At 36.6% G+C, this 22,024-nt stretch overlaps 1 protein-coding gene across 1 annotated transcript in view; it reads left to right on the forward strand.

The window, feature by feature from the left end:
* The first annotated feature begins 18,602 nt into the window (after positions 1–18,602).
* Positions 18,603–22,024, forward strand: part of LOC127788657 (acyl-coenzyme A oxidase 4, peroxisomal) — a 46,892-nt gene continuing 43,470 nt past the window's right edge. Inside the window, exons 1-2 of the mRNA XM_052317213.1 lie at positions 18,603–18,751; positions 19,130–19,234. Of these exons, the coding sequence (XP_052173173.1) occupies positions 18,715–18,751; positions 19,130–19,234 (142 nt within the window). The 5' untranslated portion in view covers positions 18,603–18,714. The remainder of the gene's footprint in view (positions 18,752–19,129; positions 19,235–22,024) is intronic.

Here is a 22,024-nt window from a genome sequence, read left to right on the forward strand (position 1 = left end):
AACTCAAGATTAGATTTAACTACTCATTTCCATTTGAAAGTTAATTGACAGGAATTTAAATGACGTAATTTAAATAACAGAATTTAAATGACAGGAATTAAAATAGTAGAAACTAACCGGCCATTTTGGCGGTGGATAATTAATAAGACTAGAATTAAAATTGTAAAAATTTAAAGGTATAAATTAACCGGCCATTTAGGCGGTGACTAATAAAGTAATAATAAATGACATAAGAATTTAAAAGAAGAAAGAAAGGAAGTAAGATCACAAGAGAAAACAATAGAGAAAATAAGAAAGAATAAAAACAATTTTCAAATAGAGAATTCTAAGGAAACAACTAAACTTTGATTCAAGAATAATAATCACACTTACAAATGCAATCAAGTGAGCTATTTATAGCCCACAAGATGCAATACAAACCACACAATTTTAATTATTCAACTAAACATAATTATATCTATTGGGCACTCACACACTTAAAATTAAATGGATTTTATCTATAATACACACGTAATATTAAATGAATTTTAGCTAAAATACACACCTAATAAAGCACTCTTAAAGTTAAATGGATTTTAGCTATAATGCACACCTAATAGTTAAATGAATTTTAGCTAAAAAATACACCTAATAAAGCACTCACAAAACAAATATCTAAAAATAAATTTCTACAATTAGGTTTTTGATCTTCATTGAGATTAAAAATAATGCTTGGGCCTTCTCCAAATGATATCTTCCATGGGTTGCTCAAGTTGGGCCTTAATTCTTCATGGGGTTTAATTCTTCATGGGATTTAATTCTTCATGGGCTTTAATTCTTCATTCTTCAATCCAATTTGAGTCTCCAAGCCCACATTCTTCATGTCTACAAGCAAACAATTAAGTGTTATTAAATTATATATTATGTATATATTTATATGATATATTATATAGTATATTATATACTTATATATTATATAAATGCTCCATACATGCACTCCATTGAGTATATGTATTTGAAGGATCATCACGAGGATACATAGCATGCAACGGAAGCGTTTTTAAATAAAAAACTTTCCTCGTATTGATTAGAATCTAGGAAACTTACTTTTTCTTCGGATTACCGGACGAAATGAAGCGATGGGAGGAGGATGTGCGGGAGCTTCCTCGCGTGGTGGAGATGACGGCTGTCCTGCAATCCTTCGGCTCCTTCGCATCAGAACGTGAACGTTCTCTTGATCTTCCAAGGTATGACTCAAACTCGTGGCCTCTCTTTTGGTGAAGAAGAGTAAAAAAAAAACCTTAGATGAAAAACAACCAAGGAGAGAATATATATAGGGAGAACCCTAGGGTTAAAACCCTAGTGGGCCAAACCCTAGTGGGCCAAGTTCATTTATTTAATTTTCTAATTGGGTTAACCCAATTAATTAAAAACTAATGAACTATTATTTTATTCTAGCCCAATTAATTATGGACCATTCTGAATAAAATAATTCTCTCTCAATGTAATTCACCCAACAAGCCAAATGTATTAAATAATACATGAGTTATATCGAGCTACCCCGGGGACCAAAAGACAAATTATTCACGGCTACTAAAATGACCAAAATATCCCTGCTACCTAGTAGCTATATTTTGTTATTCTAAGTGTTCCAACTATCACCATATGGAAACACTGACCCCACGAATAATTTTGCATATGCAATGTCTTTGACCTACTAGTGTAATGACGAAAATACCCCTCTGCGTAACACCCATCATTTAGAAAGAAATAATGTACTAACACCTCTCTAAATAATTTCTACCATCCTTAGATCACTAGTCCAATAATCCGTGACTACTCGAATGTACTTGCTTATCACTAGGAGCTACCCAGAAGCACACACTCTTAAGTCACGTTCCCAGGGCTCTAGATTATTTGATTATTCTTGGACAATCACAAGGGGGTGAATCACAGAAACTATCTTGTATTAGTCTGTCTTAGCTAATTAGAAAACATACTCCCAACTCAAAAGGTTATTGATCTTTGATAGACCTCACCTACAGTGAATCTAAGAATATAGCTCTAGGTTCACTAGACCACCAACTAATACTCAAGTATTAGAGTACTCGTCCACGTAGTAGCAGTGATAGACTAGCTCCATGATAATTAGTACTTTGTCATTAGCTTCTATCACAGGTCCACTCTACGCATTCCAAATGCGCTTGTACAATTAGAGTAAACGGACTGTTTACTGGCTAAGGTAAGCCATCATCCATTAGGATCTATTGCACAATGATCTTATCATGATAGAATGCCCAGTTCTATCAAAAGATCAAGAGTAATATTTTCTTGCTTATTAAGTACCCATGATTCATGCCTAACTGTGAAGAACGACCCATCACATGAATCACTTACTTAATAGCATGGACACTTTTCCAACAATTAAATGCAAATTATATATGTGCCATAAACTGACTAAAAGAAACATCATTACCATAAATTAAACAAAACGTGTCTTTAGGGCATACATTTCCAACAGTATTATGTTATAATATATATATTATATTTACATGTTTATTATAATATATTATATTATATATATATTACACATAACTATTCAATTAAACCAATTTAAAATCAAAATGGGGGTTATAATTATAACAAAATTTTATAAAATTAACCACTAATCAGCGAGTGACACTAGTGCGTGAAGCCCACGAGCCGGTCGTCTTCTCCTGCAACGGCACACCGAAAAATATGGATTTTTGCATCTCAACCATCTACAAGCTAAGTCGATCACGATGGTACCTTGATTGGCTCGAAATGAAGTCTGGAAAAGGCTCAATAGAGAGCTCAAAGTCTCGGCTAAGCAGTCTGCCTAGGGCTCAGGCGAGGCTTCGAATCTCCTTCGTTTCTACTTTGTTGGTCACCAAATGCTTCAGAAATGATCTACTACTCTTTGGCAACAAAAGCCCTCTATCCTTAGCTCTCAATTCATTCAAAAGGCCTTCGATTTGAAGGTCAAAGTTCTGAAAATCTCAGCTACTTCACGCTTTATTTATAGGCAAAATCGAACCCCAAAATGCCTTTAGCAGCCTTACCCATTACCTTTGACATCTCCCCTTCCCCTAGATCGACCTGGAAGCATCCTCATCCGACCGAAAAAATGAGTTACAGGGTTTAACATTTCGGCTAGCTTTCTTGGTCGGATTTCTCAAAAATCCGGCCACCTCGATGGCCGTTATCAGTTCATGATCACTCCTTGGCCATCCCTGACCACCCCCTGTGCGAACCCAGTAGCTGAAAGCGACGTTCGACAACCAGCAGAAGCATGATCGATTTCCCATTGCCATGACTTTTCTGATTTTGTACTTTTACCCCTCCAGATTTGGTTTTCTCACATTGACCCTTTTTCTCATAATCCCTGGACTTACCTTAATTTCTACTGAGTCCCTTAAGTTCTAATATTTTCATTTCTCCCTTGAAAATCCAGGAAAAATGACTTTTTGGCCTCTTTTGGGTAATTTTGGAAAATTACACTTAGGCCTGATTCTTTGTTTTGATTGTAAACCTACTCGTTTCTTCCTGAAACCACTGAAGGGTTGCTCTACTCGATAAATCAAAGCTTCCTAAGGTTTCTGTTATCTTTTTGGGAGTCTCTTACACCAATTCAATTTTTCAGCCCGTTCTATAACTGTACCGAAAATGGTTCCTGATTCAGTTTCTTTCGATGCTAAAAATCATGCCTCGAGATGCTTGTTAGAGGAGTTCCTATTTCCTTAGACATTCAAGCTTCAGAGTACTTCCTTTGACTAATTCAATAAATTTTTTGGGCTTTTCAGACACCAATTTTTTTCGAATTTCCATTTTTCCTTTAAAATAATAACCCAAAACTCTTGGGTATTACAGACATAGTTAGGGACCTCTTGAGAGGCGTTGTGCATGTGTCGTTGAGAAAGCTCTCATTGAAGGAGGCTGACATGTTTTCCAAGGCACTTTAGAGTAGTCCTCGTTGTTTTCTAATACATTTTATACCTGTTTATGTATATATATAAATTATTTTGGAGTTCTCACGAGAAGATTTATCTTCTAATTGGACTATGTCACTAGAGTATTCAAACGTTCTAGGTTCGACAAGCGACTCTAAGGGAAAATAGATAGTTAAAAAATAAGCTTATTTTGTTGAATGTAGCATGTTTTAGCACATCTTTAATTGTATACGAGAATTTCAGTTGATCCAAACCTTAGTATGTTTTCGATCATGTTTGAGATGTTTAGTTAATGTTTATGAGATATGATATCCATGTAATTCATTTTGTAGATGTTTTGAACGGTTTCTTATATGATGAATAAAGAGTTATGGTTATGTACCAAATCAAGTTCGGTCTAGCTTTCGCAATTGTAATAATAGCACATGTCTTAGCTATTTGATCTTTGGATTTGATAGGCTAAGAAGGTGAAATTGGGATTTTTAGGAATTGTATGTTGTACATCAGTGGATGTGGTGTGAAAAAAAAAATAAAGAATTCCTGAAAACCTAAGTTATAACACGCCCTAAAAATCAAGGGTGTTATAGTTGGTATCAGAGCAAACATAAGGAAAGGTTTGCATGTGGAGATTAGTAAGTTCAAGGATTATGTGGGTAGGTTATACCCTAGGCGCCCACATAAAACCCAAGTCATTATCGAGTTAGCCGAATGATAGATTTTTGAGATATTTAGTGGCATACTCTAGTTGCTTATTCGATTTGAATTATGCCATGCCTTAGTGATTTAATGATGATAATTCGCCTTGTCTTCTTTTAAGATGGTGAATATAAGAAGACGTAGGCATGAGAGAGGTAATGACAAAGAAAGTAACACCAACCCCCACCCAGGAAGCAACATGGGAGGGTAAGGAGATGCAAGGGCTGACCTCTGTGAAAGTTGGATGGATAGGATCGAGAAGGTCCTAGACAATATGGCTGGGCGAATTTTGGAGTTGTAGCCTGAGCAAAGAAGAGTAGATACTTTGGAGAGGTATGTGTGACAAAATCCACCAATATTTCAAGGAAAACTGACATATGACCCCACTATCAGTGAATACTGGTTGGACTAGACTGAGAAGATCCTACAAAGGTTGAGAATCTTGAATGAGCACAAGGTCGAGTGTGCGACCTATATGATGGAAAAGGAAGTGAGCCAATGGTGGAAGACTATGCAGTGGTCGATACCAAACTTGGCAGGATCTTAGGGGTCAACGACAGACAAAGAATTGGGGGAGGCACCCCAGATGTCATGGGAACGGTTCAAGGAACTATTTAATAGGAAATTTTTTCTCACTTGCTAGAAATTGGCTAGAGCTCGAGAGTTTATGAGCCTACGCCAAGGGTCAAATATGTTTGTGGCCCAATACGAAGTTTAATTTTTGTAGTTAATCAAGTATATGGCGTTGTACGAAATGGACAATGTGGAAAAAGGACAAAAATTCTTGTAAGGCTTGCGAATTGAATTCCAACAGCTGATGAGCCTGGTCCACATGGAGTCTTATGCAGACATAGTTTTCAAAGCTATGACAACAGAGGAAAATATGACGCAAGTGATAGAGCTGAAGGCCACGACAGCTCAAAGTGGAGGGCAGACGGAGAAACCAAACACGAACTCAGGACCTCGGCATGGGAGAATTTTGAAAAATGGCAAGGTATGCCCTAGATGCAAAAAGAAGCACCCGGGCAATAGGTACGATGGCCACAGCATTGTTTGTTATGCCTATGGACAGCCCAGGCATATTTCCAGAAATTGCCCAAGGAACGTGGTCCAAGAGGATAAGTCCATGGCAGCAGCACCAGGGGGCGTGATTTGCTACAACTGCAACCAACACGGGCACATCTCAAGAAATTGCCCGAAAAAGAAAGAGCAGCAATTGAGGATCGAATAAGGGAAAGGGACCCGATAGGGGCGGGTCTATAATTTGACCAAAGAGGATGTAGAGGCAAATCTCATGATTATTCAAGGTACTCTCTTCATTCTAGATACTCCTGTGCATGTATTGATAGATCCAGGATCTACTCATTCTTTTATGTCGTATGCATTAGCTAGTAGTTTGAGAATATAAACCGAGCCTATAGGGTGTCTGATGGTGATTTCGACACCTATGGGAATAAGTATGAAGTCCTCAGAAATGGTAAGAAGATGCGAAGTTAGTCTAAGTAATGTTCGGTTTTAGGCTAATTTAATTTTATTGGAAGTTTATGACTTTGACATCATCTTAGGGATGGACTTCCTATCCAAGTATGACGCTAATATAGATTGCCAAAGGAAAATAATGACCATAAGAAAACCCAAGAGAGGGTGGGTCAAATTTGGGGGGCAAGGTGACCCCGATGTTGGAAAAATGATTTTGGTAATGAAAACGGTGAAGTTGTTGAGCCCTAGGAGCTCGTGGATAACTTATGCTCAGCAGGAAATAAAGAGGTACCAAAGCTCAGTGAGGTATAAGTGGTACAAGAATATAAGGACGTGTTTCAGGAAGAATTATCGAGACTACCCCTACCTCGAGAGATTGAGTTCTCAATTGAGCTAGTACTAGGAACCCAACTGATAACAATCCCACTGTACCGGATGGCTCCAGAAGAGATGAAAAAAATTAAAGAGTCAACTATAGGAACTGACTAATAAGGGGTTCATTAGGCTAAGCACATCGCCGTGGGGCGCGCCAGTGCTATTTGTAAAGAAGAAGGACAGGAGTCTAAGGATGTACATTGATTATCGTCAGCTGAATAAGACCACGGTAAAGAATAAGTATCCACTCCCGAGGATAGATGAGCTATTTGATCAGCTACAAGGAGCAAAAGTATTCTCGAAGATTGATTTGAGATCTGAATATTATCAGTTGAGAATTAAGCCAGATGATGTTTCGAAAACGGCATTTCGGTAATGGTATGGCCATTTTGAGTATTTCGTAATGCTGTTCGGACTAACAAACGCTTCAGCAGCGTTTATGAACCTCATGAATAAGGTGCTCGGACCCTACTTGGATTGGTTTGTGATAGTATTTATAGATGATGTATTAGTGTATTCTTCAAATAAGAGTGAGCATAAGGAGCACTTGAGAATAGTGTTGGGAACTCTCAAGAAACATCAATTGTATGTCAAGTTCTCGAAGTGCAAGTTCTAGCTATCCCAAGTTACATTTTTTTGGGCATGTGATCTCGACCAAAGGGATCTCAGTGGATCTGGCCAAGGTTAAGGTTGTTCAAGGATGGAAAAAGTCAACGTGTGTTGTAACACCCCGCCTTTCCAGGGTGTTAATATCATAAACATATGCTAGGATTTTTTTTTTTCATAGACGAAACATACTAAAATCCTCAAGCATATCCAAATAAGGTATAACACTCCCAAAACAAAATTAAGGTAATGAAATACTTAAATAAAGAAGAAGCAGGGTCAAAACCTTAAGTAGCCTCGAAAATTGCAATACAACGAGTTCATACATACTATTTGTCCATAATATTACAACATCAGTTTAAAGCCATACAACATAATTAACCGAAAATAACTAGGCCTAGTCCTGCATAGGCCTTACAAAGACTTCCATCTCGCTCATGCCTCGATCACCTCTTTGCCCTTCCAACAGCTTGTCTCGCCTGGAACGTGGAATATTCCAGGCACATAGTCCAACATTAGAAGATGAATCTTCTAAATGAGGGTTAAAATAAGCATAAATGAATGAATGAATGATGCATGGACATGAACAATCATTTTGCCCTAGTGTAAGTTCCATGGCCTAGCCCAGCACGGAATGTAACGCCTCGCTCCCACCACGGGTGTTACTAATAAATAATCAACTAACTATTCATTCGCTAAGGCAATAATGAAGAGACGAGCTATGTTTCAATAAGAGACGTCCTAGGGGGGAACTAGGCTTCGCCCCTATCTTCGCTCCAATTAAGAATTCAAAAAAAATATCAAAATACCTTGCAGAAATAAAACTCGAAACCTTAGTGAAGCGTCACCCTTCTCTAGCTCTTAATCAAAAGTCAATGATGACCTTTCCCAAGATTCAACAAAACAAGCAACCCACACTCGCTTTACTTCACTATGGCATAAGGCCTTAATTATTTGAAAATATATTTAGCCCAATTATTAACCTATTTTCTCATTCCCAATTACCTTAGAAAAATACTTGGGTTAACTCTTCTTGAAAATTTACTAAATTTTTCCTTAGCCAAATCTTCATTTATTTTCCTTTTATTTATTTCAAAAATACACAAAATTCCAACCTTTAGGAAGTAAATTTTTGAAATTCAAAACATCAAGTTTTTCTCATCCATTCTCCCATAATTCAAGGAAACTACTCATTTATTTTATTTTCCAAAAATATAGAAATTTTTTTGGAAATGCCTCAAAATTTACATTAATTTAATAAATAATTTGGAGGCTCAAGTCCAAATTTATTTATTTTTATAAACATGATTTTATTCCAAAAATTCTAGAAATAAAATAAATAGAATAAAAAGGCAACAAAGGGGCAGCAGCAGCACCAACCGCGCCCACAGCGTGCCTGCCGCGCTAGTCGCGAGCTCGGACCGCTTGTGCTTGCGACCGCGCCCGCGCATGCCTGCTAGCAGCAGCAACCTCCTGGCCCTTTCTTTTTCTTTTTTTTTTTAAACCATAATTTCCAGAATAGTAAAATACCTCAAATACCTCCAAAAACAACAAAGTTTTCCTCGTTTCTCTCACATCAAGCATACATACATCTCAACCAAAATAAAATACATCAACTTCCACTATACAAGCCAAAAACATACATCTTCACATAACTTTTCTTACTCAAATATCTTTCAACCCTCTAAGATACTCTTTCCCTTTGAAGATTCCCCACCTATAAAGAGGTCAAAAAGGACCTTATGAGCCATTGCTCAATAAGGGTACCATGCATAAGTAAATGTAACATGAGAAAATCATGTAATGCAAAATGTAATGCAACAATGGGTAGTCTTTCATGCCCTCATAACCTCCATAAGTTAAGGTACCAACCAACCCTTCCCATAACACTAGTCCTCCATATGGCCATAAGTACACTAGAACACATATCATGCAAATGTGACCACTACATGCAACTCATAAATAAACACTTACAAATGCAAGCAAACCCCACCACTTGGGGTCATCCCTTACCTTAAATCTCTTGAGAGCCTTAACAAGATTTAGCTTCCAAGACTTCTTTTGCTTTCAACCACCTTAAGAAAAAGATTCTTAGAACATTAGAGGATCTTTAAGACTAAGAGATGAGAGGGAGAATGAAGACTTTTCTTTCTTTCTACTAGAAAAGACCTAGATCAAAATCTTACCTTCCTTTCCTTTGGAAGCTCACGAGAGAACTCTTATTTTGCTCTCTAATTTTCTTCCACCAAGCAAAACTTCCACTTAGAGATTTTTCTTCTTTATATATAATGACTTGGCATCTCACAAATTCAAGACCAATTTCTAGCCCTTGATCATTCTTTTAAAGAACAAATCCCAACCCTTGAAACTAGCACAATTCTTGTGTTTTAAGAAGGTTTATTCTTAGCCATAGATCAAGATGAAACTAAGTCTCCACCCTTAACGAAAAGCACAATCCTTGCCATCTAGTCTCTTCAAATCTCTACTCTTGATGATAAATTAGAGACTAAATCTGCATCATCCATTCTTTTTATTAGGCTCATTATATATTTATTTATATATACTTTTTGTAATCCATGCCACTTTCAAAAATTAATTGTAGCCATTAGATCTTGATCCTCTCCAAGCTAAATCCTCAACCATTGGATCGCATATTTCTTACTATTTAATTAAATGAGACAATTTTCACTATATCACTCTTGAAAGACATAAATCCTTTTTATTTGCATTTACTTTATTCCCACTATTTTTTCACATAAATGCATGACTAATATCTAATTTCATAAAGAATTTCTTTAATCAACATAATGATGTCTCTCATTTAATGCTTGAAAGATCATTTTCTTTTTCCTTTTTGAATTTCTTTTAAATTTCACATCTTGCTTCACAAGATCTTGCCAAGTGTCACCAATCTATTCCACTTGGCTTCCATTTTTAATTACTAATATCCATGCAATTTTTCCATGCTCTTAAACAAGAATTAAATTCTTCCAATTCCCCAATATATAAATATTTTCTCCAAAAAATAATTTACCTTTATGGGAAGGAACTCCAAATTATCAATTTGCCCTTCTTAAGGCATCCTATATTTTTATATGCCTTCCCTTTAATTCAAGGGCAATTATGAAAATTTTCATATACCATTATTCTCTTAATTATCAATTTTATCATAACTCATCAAAGCTATTACACGGAACCCTAGACAGAATCCTAACATCTCCTAGGACAATCCTAACATTGTTCCATCAATTGCCCTTGGGGAATTACGGCTACACTATCGGGGCAACATCCCATCCTGACACAAATATCGATATGCCAATAATATCATGTCAAGAAAAAATCATGACTATCGATGCAACAATATATATATACAGATATGGCAAATTTCGAGGCCTATTTATAGTTGAATTCGGCCCCCGAAACCCCCAAACTCACTTACATCGATGCCTCAAATGTCTAATATTCCCCTTGATCAGCCCAAAAGTGGTGACAAGTGCCTCTAAATACTAGTTGCAGGTCTCCGACATTTCGGCCAAGACTGGCCGGGTTTTTTTGAAAAATCGACCACTTCTCGTGGCCTTTGTCAATCCAGAGTTGTCCCCTATGCGTGCACGACCACCCTCCTGGGGTTCCCTGATGTCAGAGTTGCCGATCAAAGGCTTACAGTGGTCGGTCGGGCATGACAGCTTGAACTTTGGGGATTTTGCACTTTTACCCCTCCAACTTTCGACTTTTCTCATTTTACCATTTTTCTTCAAGCCCTAAACTTTCCTTTATTGCTAACAAGGCCCTCAAGATTCAAGATCCTCATATACACCCTGAGAGTTTGGAAATAATGATGTTTCGACCTCCCTCGGCCAATTTTGGGAAATTACACTTAAGCTCGATTTATCAGTTCGATTGCAGATCCCTTCGTTTTGATCCGAAATCACTTAAGGGTTGATCTTCTAAAAAAATGAAGGCCTCATCAGGTCTCCGTTGCCTTCTCAGAAGTCTCTTATGACAAATCAATTTTTCAGCCCGATTCATAGCTGTATCGAAAATGGTTTTTGATTCCATTTCTTTTGGTGCTAAAAATCATGTCTTAAGGCGCGAGTCTAAGGTATTCCTATTTTCTCGGATATCTAAGCCTGAAGGTACTACCTACGACTGATTTAGTAAGTTTTTAGGCTATTTAGACACTAATCTTCCCTGAATTTCCGTTTTTCTAATGAAATACTTATTTCTTAATAACCCAACGTTCTTGGGTATTACATACATGACCAAGGTGCGAAGCTTTTTGGGATTGACAGGATACTATCCAAGATTTGTGAAAGGGTTTTCAAAGATAGCTGCACTTATGACGAATCTCATACGGAAAGAGGTTAAGTTCAAATGGACTACCAAGTCTAAGGAAAGCTTTCAGGAGCTTAAGGGCAGACTGACCTCAGCACCTATTATGGCAATGCCTAGTGGGCCCGATAGGTATGTTGTATACATCGATACCTTGAAGGTTGGCTTGGGTTGTGTGTTGATACAGCATGGTCGGGTGATCGTGTATGGATCACGTTAGTTGAAAAGACACGAAGTAAACTACCCAACACATGATTTGGAGTTGATAGTTGTGGTATATGCTTTGAAGCTATGGAGGCACTACTTATACAGAGAGACGTTTGATGTATTCACAGACCACAAGAGTCTGAGGTATGTGTTCTCGCAAAAGGAGATGAACATGAGGTAGTGGTGGTGAATGGAACTCCTAAAGGACTACAACTGCACCATTTTGTATCACCTGAGGCATGCCAATGTGGTGGCTAACGCTTTGAGTAGGAGTGTGCCTATTGTTATAGCCGAGATGATGGCCCGTGAGTGGTAATTGTTGAAGGCTTTTAGCCTGATGACAATGAGTGTAGTGTGGAAGAGATCGTCCATCCTAGTAACTGGCTTGGCAGTTAGGCTGAACTTGGAGAATAAGATATGGGAGGCATGTGGATGTGATAAATGTATACATTTGTGGGTAGATAAGCATGGCCATCCCAAGAGTTCAAATTTTGAGATGCGGAATGGCATTCTTAGGTTTCGGGGTAGAGTATATGTGCTGAACCTTCAAGAATTGAGGCAAAAGATTCTGGATTAGGCCCGCAGAGCTAAGTATATCGTGCACCCAAGAGCCACGAAGATGTATCAAGATCTTTGAGAAATCTATTGGTGGTCTGGGATGAAGGCTAGCGTGGCTAGAAGGGTAGCACAGTGTGATGTATGCTAAAGGGTAAAAATTGAGCACCAGAAACCTGCAGGGTTGATGAGACCTTTGAAAATTTTCGAGTGGAAATGGGAACATATCATGATGGATTTCATGACAGGATTTTCGAAGAGTCGGAAGGGTTATGATCTCATTTGGGTGGTGGTAGACAGGTTAACAAAATCAACACATTTCCTACCTACAAGGATTGACCAACCAATGAGAAAATTTGCAGAACAATACGTAAAGCAAATAGTATGACTCCATTATGCATCGGTGAGCATAGTCTTAGATCGAGACCTGAGATTCACCTCGAGGTTTTGAGAGAGTTTGTAGGAGTGCATGGGGACACAATTGAAGTTAAGTACAGCTTATCACCCACAGACTGACTGACAATCAGAGAAGACTATTCAAACACTTGATTGATTGTGGAGGAAATTGGGGTGAGCATCTACCATTGGTAGAATTTGCATATAATAATAGTTACCACGATAATATCAGGATGACTCTTTATGAGGTTTTGTATGGAAAGAAGTGTTAGTTGCCCATCTGTTGGACCGAAGTAGGGGAATGAAAGATGTTAGGACCTAAACTTGTGCAACAGACTATAGATAAAATTCGAATAATCCAAGAAAGGATCCAAGCTGCGCAAAGCTGACAAAATCGTATGCTGATCATAGAAGAATGGATCTAGAATTCAAAGTAAGCGATTTGGTATATCTCAAAGTGACACCTCAACATTTGGTGGCACGTGGAAGCAGTAAAGGAAAGCTAAAGCCAATGTATATAGGGTCATATCCGATTGTGGAGAGAGTCGGACCTTTGGCCTATCAGTTGGAGCTCCCACCTAGTCTGTCCAGGATTCATAATGTGTTCCGTGTCTCCCAACTTCGAAGGCATGTTCCAGATCCAACCCTCAAAGTTCGAGTGGAGACAATTGAGCTAAGAAATGATTTAACTTACCCAGAGTCGCCTAGAGTAATTTTGGACCGCCAAACTTAAGTCTTAAGAAATAAAGAAATCTCTTTAGTGAAGGTTCAGTGGGGAAAGCACTCTGATGATGAGGTAACGTTGGAACTCGAGGAAACAATTAAGAGGAAATATCCTTATTTGTTCGAGAAAATGGAAATGGGATATGAATTTTTTATATTTTCTTCCAAAAATTATATTCCAAAGTGCAATATTTATTTGACCTTCGATGAATACGAGTATATGTCAAATTTCGAGGACAAAAATTTTTGTAAGGAGAGAAAATGTAATACCCCATGTTTTCATTAGGTTGCCACGTAATTTAAATGAGTTTGAAATATCGAAAAAATGGTTTGATAGTAAAATAAATTGTTGAATCGATGACAAGAAGCACCTCGAAACTTAGATGTCTAAAGAAAGAGTATGACATCGACGAGCGTCTCGAGACGAGATTTATGACACCGAAATAAATCAAATTAGAAAGGATTTTCGATACAACTACAAGTCGGCCTGAAAAATTGAATGATGGTAAGGGAATTCCAGAAAGTCAACGGAATCCTAAGAAGGTTCATATTTTGCATAAGGAACAACCTTTAAGAGGTTTCAAGATGAAACAAAAGGATTTGCGATCAAAACATGCATTCAAGCCTAAGTGTAATTTTCAATTCTAGTTGTAAAGGGGTGATGATATTTTTTTTAAATTTGTTGGGCCAATTGTGAAGCATGGGACTTAGGGTTTCATGTGGTAAAACATCAAAGTCTAAGGACTTGAAATGAAGGCTAAAATGGCATTTGGAGAAAGGCTAAGGTGGAAGTGTAATTTTCGAAACTTACAGTCATGGCGAATCTGACCACCGCACATGGAGCCAAAATCTGGCGATGGGATGACAATATCTTGCTAGGGTATGGCCAAGCATGGGCCTAGGAAGCTTGAGGGTAAAGCTATGGCCTGTGATTGGCCCAAGAGAAGCTGGATTTTGCCTATAAATAGGCAAGGGTTTCGGTTAAAAATGGAGTGTCAATCTCTTGAGTTTGGGAGTGTTTTGGAGAGATTAGATATGGGGCTTTTGCTCTAGGGGCTGTGGGGATCATTTTTGAAAATTTTAGAGGGTTTTTGAGATGATTTGAGTGGTATTCGAAGGTTGGATGGAAAAATGAAGAATCACCAGAGTTGGACTATTTTTGGTTAGTTTGGGGCATCTCCGGTGGTGTTTTCAAGCCAAGAAGCATGCTAATAGGATCGACTTGAGGAAGGCTTCGAGGTGGTGCCAAAAGATCGGTGATCGGAGCATCTCCGGTGATCGAAAAAAGGAAGAAGACTACCAGCGCGTGCGATACATGCGTGGGTCTTCATGCTCAGACACGTGAGGGCTCGTGGGATAAGGTATTTCTCTAGAATTTTTTTAATATTTTTAGAAAAATATTTTATGAATTATAGTGGAGAAAAAATTGGGAAAAACCTTAAGAAGGTATTTATTTTAGAATTTTTTAAGAGAAAATAAGAAAAAGATATGAAAAAATTAGAAAAAATAGATATTGATATTCCTTTGAATAAATATGATGGCTAGGGATCGTTGAGGCTTAAGGTTGAGAAATAGTATGTTTGGCACGAGAATCGAAATTGGGCACGAATTTTGAGAAATCTCGAGTTAAGTTCAAGGTGAGACTCCGGTACTCATACTCTTATTTTGTGTGAGGTTCTAATACTCCAAACCCTAATTTTCTCCTAAGTGAAACCTCTATTGCATGAAATGTGTCTTGTGTAAAGACTCTTGTACGCAAACTCTTGTTGTTTCTCTTTTGTGAAATCATGTAGCATATTTGAAATGTGTTTTCTTGAAAATATATGTCGTTGCCTTTCAAACTGTTGCATTCATAAAGTCCGTGTGACCATACTGTTGTACCTATTGTTGTTGCCCAAAGACAAAAGTCTTGATATCTCCTGAGATGCGTTATGCATGCACCATCAAGAAAGATCTCGCGAGGAAGACCGTGAGCCTAAGGGACAACGGATGTGGTATTTGCATGAGTTCTATGAGAATAGGCTGAGGTGACATGGTTAGGGATCTCCTGAGAGGCGTTGTGCATGCGTCATTGAGAAAACTCTCGTTGGAGGAGGCTGACATGTTCACAAGGCACTTTGGAGCAGTTCTCGTTGTTTCCTCATACGTTTTACACCTGTTTATGTATATATATAAATTGTTTTGGAGTTCTCACGATAAGATTTATCTTCTAATTGGATTGTATCCCCGAAATATTCAAACGTTCCAGATTCAATAAGCGGCTCTAAGGGAAATGAAATAGTTGAAGAATAAACTTATTTTGTTGAATGTAGTATGTTTTAGCATATCTTTAATTATATACGAGAATTTCAGTTGATGTAAACATTAGTATGTTTTCGATCATGCTTGTGACGTTTAATTAATGTTTATGAGAGATGATATCCATGTAATTCATTTTATAGACGTTTTGAACAGTTTCTTATATGATGAATTAAGCGTTATGGTAATTATGTACCATATCAGATTCGATCTAACTTCCACATTTGTAATAATATCACCTGTCTTAGCTATTTGATCATTGGGTTTGATAGATTAAGAAGGTGAAATTAGGATTTTTAAGAATTGTATGTTGTACATCAGTGGATGTGGTGTGAAAAAAAAATAAAGAATTCATGAAATCCTAAGTTATAACATGTTTGAAAAATTAGGGGTGTTACACTTGATGTTAAAAGAGTTAAAATATAAAAAATATATTAAACTATGAAAATATCTGTCAAAATTCTATATAACTACCCTAGTATATATTTTTGTTAATTAATTCCTCTAATTAGTATCACTGAAAATGAGTTAAATAATAATAATTTCATATAAATTGAGCTCTGAAGCACGAAAACGACTGGGAGACGTTGTGTTGGCATTTCTAAACCATTTCTCATTTCGGAAAATGTAAAAACAGCTCAAAAAATTTTTCGAGCCATTCTTATTATTTGCGAAATGTTCCAAGACCGTTTCGCAAATTACATAAAATGGTTAGAAATGCATTACCAACGACCCAACATCACAAATCCCAAAGTTCCCTCTCTTTATTCAGTCTTCTTCTTCTTCTTTAGTGTTTTGTTTTCGAATTCCGAAGTTTCTTTTCTCAGTCGTTAGAACTTGTTGCTTCGGGTGCTCCCTTGTCGTTCTTTTACTTTTAGTAGCCATTTCTTCTTGCTGCCCCCTCCCCATTCCCTTGTTGAAGATCATCATTCCCTCGGTGTTGATTGTTCCCTCTCTCAATCATCACCATTTTATCATATGATCTCTCTCTCCCTCTCTCTAATTTTCTCTATAACACTGTCTCAAGAACACCTCTGGATTCACAAGTTTTGTAAAATCTGACTATCCAATCTTTGATCTAACCATACTTTCACCTTGAAAGTGGCTCAGATCTACAAATAGGTAAGTCTTTCAATTTTATTATTAACTTTTGTTGCAAGATCCATTGATATATATATATATATGTATGTATGTATAAATGCGTATTTGGTTCTTTGGATAGAAAGTTTAACCTAGATCTACGAAGATTTAGCCATCAGATCTTGCTAGTTTTTGGATATGTTGGTTGTTGGGGGTAAGAGTATTGGGTGGTTGCCTTTGATTGCTGGAAACAATCATCTGCAATGGCTTGTGGCGATTGGTAGTGCGCATTCCATTTTGGCCGAAAACTTAAAAACCAAATCTATGCAAATTCAATTGTTAAATCTGGCCCATTTTTGTGTATGTTGACCCCTTGATTTGGTGTTTCTAATGGTTGGCTCTGATTGTAAATATTGTTGATGGTTATGTCTTGTGAATGCATTACTGCAAAATTTATGTGTATGTTTGTTTGAATGCATTACGAAATTTATAGTTATTATTTATATTTGTTTGTATTATGTTTGAACTATTTTTTTATAATTTTTAATATTAAAAATTATATTTACAAAAAAAAATCTTATATTTTTTTAATTTACACTTTACTCCACGTTTTTGTTTTCTATTTTTTTAAAAAAAAATACCATTTCCTCATTTTCGTTTTGTATCAAAAATATTTTTCATTTTCGTTTTCGTATAACCTAAAAATTGAGAGCATTTTTCTTATTTTTATAAGATAATTTTAATACCTCAATAATAAAATAAGAGGCTTAAGTGGTGTTCTCTTCATATTTTAGTTTTAAGTTTTGAATTCATTTTCAGTTTTGTATTTTGAGTGTCTGTTTTAAGATTTTTGAAAATGTGTTCTTTTTATTATTCTGAAAAACTGTTTCTTAAAATAGAAACTAGAAAACGCGCTTACTTTGAAATTTTGAAAAATTATTTTTTTTTGTCATTATGATATTTTATTTAATGAATTTAATTATTAAATAATAAAATTAACTCATTTTAATGAAATTCTACTATTAAAATAAAATAATAAATTTGATTAATAAATGACTAGCCTACATTTTAGCAATAATTTATATTAAATTATATACTTAATAATATACTATATGTTATCCTATATTTTTAATTATAATGTAGATATACTACATTTTTTAAAATTTTAAATAAATATATAATTTTATTTTTAAAATTGAATAATAATTTTTTCTTTTTTTCTCTTTTTTTTTTCCTTTCTTTTCTTCTTCTCCAACACTCTACATCTTCTTCGTCATTAGCAACCACCGTCGGCCGAAGATTCACACGATACGAGCCTACCATTAGAAACTCCAACTTAAGGGGGTACATACACAAAAATGAGCCAAATTTAATGATTGGATTTTCATAGATTTAATTTTTAATTTTTGGGCACAAGTGAAAAATGCATTGTCAATCGTCATCGGCTATCGTGGCCGATGGTTTCCGACAATCAGAGACAATCACCCAACACTCAAAGGTCTATCGATCAACATACCTAAAAACCAGCAAGAGAAGAAAGAGAAGATATGAGAGATGAGAGAAAAGGGGAGAGAAGAGACAAAACTAGCAATAGAACGATGGGGGCAGTCAACGGTGGTGGTCGAAGTGGCAGTGGCGGGCACAATTGACGACGGTGATAGTGATGGCAGTGACGGTTAACGACCGAAAGAAGAGAAAATAGAAGAAAGATGAAAAAATAGGAGACATGAGAGATGCTAAGTTTGTGTGAGATTAATAGAGGGGTTGGCCGAGTGTTTTCCATCTTTTCAGTGTTTTGGATTTTATATTTTTAAAAATAAAAAAAATATTTTTAATATTTTAAAAAATTAAAAACTCAAAACGTTTGAAATAGTCACCTTACTATTTTAACTTATTAAAAGATAAGAACGAGAAAGCGAAACTACTTCTTTAAACCACCGACGATGTCTATGACTGGATTCTGTAGCTTGACCAGGCATTGAAGTTGAACGGCTCCTCTCTCTCTCTCTCTTCAATCATGGTCGCCATGCCCGCTCGATCGCCAGAAAATCAAGGTTTCTATCTCTGTATCTAGAAAAATGTTTATCTGTGTTTGTACACAATTTTCCAGTGGTAATTCTTTATTTGGTTTATTGTGCCGAATATTGTTTGGACAAGCTCCGAGTTCAGAGTATATGTTGTTGGTGTTGGTGATTACGCAGAGCTTTTTTGATCTGCGGTGAAACATAGGGTTAGAATTGATTGGAATTTGACGAACTGGCTGCGCTTTTTTTTATTTTTTTACTCTTTTTTTATTTTTTTTATTTCTGTGGCTTTCAGCAACAGTATCAGTTTTTATTTCCTTCCTAGCTTTGTATAGTGGCTGAATTTGTTTCTGTTTTTGTGGACTTGGGTGTTTGTTTAATCGAAAGACTTGGCTTTGATGAATGCAGATGAGCGAAATAAAGATGAGAAGAGTTCGTATTTCAATTTACCAGCGTTGGACATTTCCCTTGCTTTTCCACAGGCAACTCCGGCTTCAGTTTTTCCTCCCTGCAGTAAGAATTGGAAAACTTTATTCTTTTACCTCTATAAAATCTTCTGCTAGAAATAGAAAACGAAAGGGAAATAATAGCTAGCTAAATCGAAAATTATCTTCTTTTGGTAAAGACCTATGCATCTTCTAAGCGAAAAAAAACAATCTAGCTTCAAGTGAGGTCATATTCTTTTTCCTTTTTAACGGGTGTATGATTTGTCTATTCAAACGAATATATTAGTAGTATGTTGATGTTCCCAGTTATGCTGGAAGCTATTTAGATGATATCTAGTAGTTATAATTATTTATGGGAATTACAGAACTCTTGCATTGTGTTGCTAGTGTGATAATTATGACTCAAAATTCTAATTTATCTGTGATTGAGTTTCTTAATTTGACCGTGATTATGATTTCGAATTTGACTGTGATTAGAATGTTGTTAAATTCGATTTTGAGTGAATTTATCTTATTTGGAGGAATATCCTCATGAATCATCTTCTGATTATGATATGATTTCTTATGTACATTTATATATGATTTTAGATTTATAAATAGGTGTCTAGGTCATTGGAATTATGTGGCAATATCACTTTTATTGTAACAATATTTGTTTAGTGATATTTTATTTTTTCTGCTCGTGATTTTTCTCAATTTGGGTTTTTTACGTTAAATTCTGTATTCATGTGTGTGATTGATGATTTGATTGTGGCTTGTTTTTTATTCAATTTCGTAACAAACTAGTATCAGAGCCGTTGGATCAAACTATCAACGTTTGGTAGATCTCAACTGTTGGATCTACAACCCTTCATCACCTTCATGTGCCAGGGTTTCAAGCTACCAAGCTGTCGCTGTTGCCGTCGTTGGCAGCATCTATTGTCAACCGCCTCCTCGCCTATTGCCTTGCACGCAATCATCGGTGTAATGACCTGCCACCCGAAGCATCCGCTAGCATAAAGGATCGGTGAGAGGGTCATTAATAGAATGATATAAAAGTAACTTAAAACCAAACTCCACTAACATATTATATAAACTCTCGTTAGAAAGCATCATGACGCAACATTACCAGATTTCTCTTTTACATTAAACATATACATTCCCACAGGAAACAAAAGATACACCCTTTGGTTATAATACATCCAATCATAATCACAACACGTGTATATATACTCTTATGGTTCAAGAGCCTAACTAGCTCTAACATCTCAACACAAAAGTGCCCAAGACCTTTCTTTAGGTGAACTTTGTACACATCTATCCACAAAAGATTAGCCCTTGCTAGACTCACCCTCGACCTTATCTTTGTCCTTACCTGGAATGATGCAAAGCAAAATAATAAGCCACAAGATCTAACAAGTATAACAATGAATAGCAAAAGACATGAACCAATACGATTAAGTCACAATAACCCAATAGAAAAAAGTAGAACAAAGCTAACAAATCATGTCCATGCTCTGCATATAAAAGAAAACCCATGAACCAACATAAACAAGAACAACACCGAGGCATTCCGTGCCTTGCATTCACCACCACAAGTGACTTTTAGGGCTTGATAGCTCACTCCTAGGGCTGCACTCCCTCACCATACAACCTTTGAGGACAATCAGCTCCCACCCAAGTTTATAGTCATATGACATGCCACGAGGTCATTGGGGCCATAAAGCTCACTCCTAGGGGTATGCTCATGAGTACATACACCCTTAAGGACAATTCGCTCCCACCCAATGCCTTGATCTACCCATATACCATGCACAAGAAGAGAAATGCAAACATGCCCATAATGTGCACTTTTATCATAAACCTCATAACAAATTCCAGGAAATGGTATCTACATGCTCAAAACTTGGCCAAATAATCCAAATTCTATATCAAAATGAAGCTTATGAAGTCTAGTTTATAACGCAACAAACGAATCTCGAATCGGATATAACTACAGAAAGTTATACCTAAAAGAGTACAACATGCGCAGTCTGAAACAAAAAGTTGACTTTTGACATGGAAAGTCGACTCTTGGAAAGTCAACTTCCAGACTTGAAAAGTCGATTTTTACATCAACTTAGTCGACCTGGCCGAGAGCTTAATATACATAGTCGATTTTCACTCAAAATAGTTGACTCCTGAGACCTAGAAACGAAAACGGACGAACAGGATGTACCCAAATTCAGCCAAAACTTACATGGCTCAAATCCTAATCCAAAAATACATCATTCCTTTGAAAAGATGAGGTGAATCAAGACCTCATTTAGACCATAGACCCGATTTACCAAAATTTCAAGAAAAATCGCACGAAATACAAATAATCGGGTTGGAACCCACATACATCACAACAAAGTTGGGTTTCAAGCATTAATACCCGAAAATAGACGATCCAAGGACATTGAGCCAAGGAAAAGGATCAAGATTTGCGTATAAAGAGTAAATAAAAGGAGATCTTGCATATTAGAATAAGAAGGGAGAAAGAACATACTCTTGAAAGCAATAGAGGGGAAAGAACTTGCACATAAGTGGAGAAGAGAAGAGAACTTGCCTTGAAGATTTCGGATGTTTGGACCCAAGAAAAGAAACAACCCTCCAAATCTTGAACTCTCCCTTTCTTTGAAGCTCCAAAATCAAAAAGAAGAACAAAGAAGATGGTGGAATGAAGTAGAAGAAGGGGGTAAATAGCTTGCACGACAAGCTCAAATAGCCACACTCATTTCCCTTTCCAAATATGCCCCCACTCACTTTTCTCTTTTCCCATTATGCCCTCACTTGCATACATACACTTGCACACACACACACACACACACACACACACACATATATATATATTCCC

This window comes from Diospyros lotus, chromosome 13 (assembly GCF_014633365.1).
Source record: "Diospyros lotus cultivar Yz01 chromosome 13, ASM1463336v1, whole genome shotgun sequence".
NCBI lineage: Eukaryota > Viridiplantae > Streptophyta > Magnoliopsida > Ericales > Ebenaceae > Diospyros > Diospyros lotus.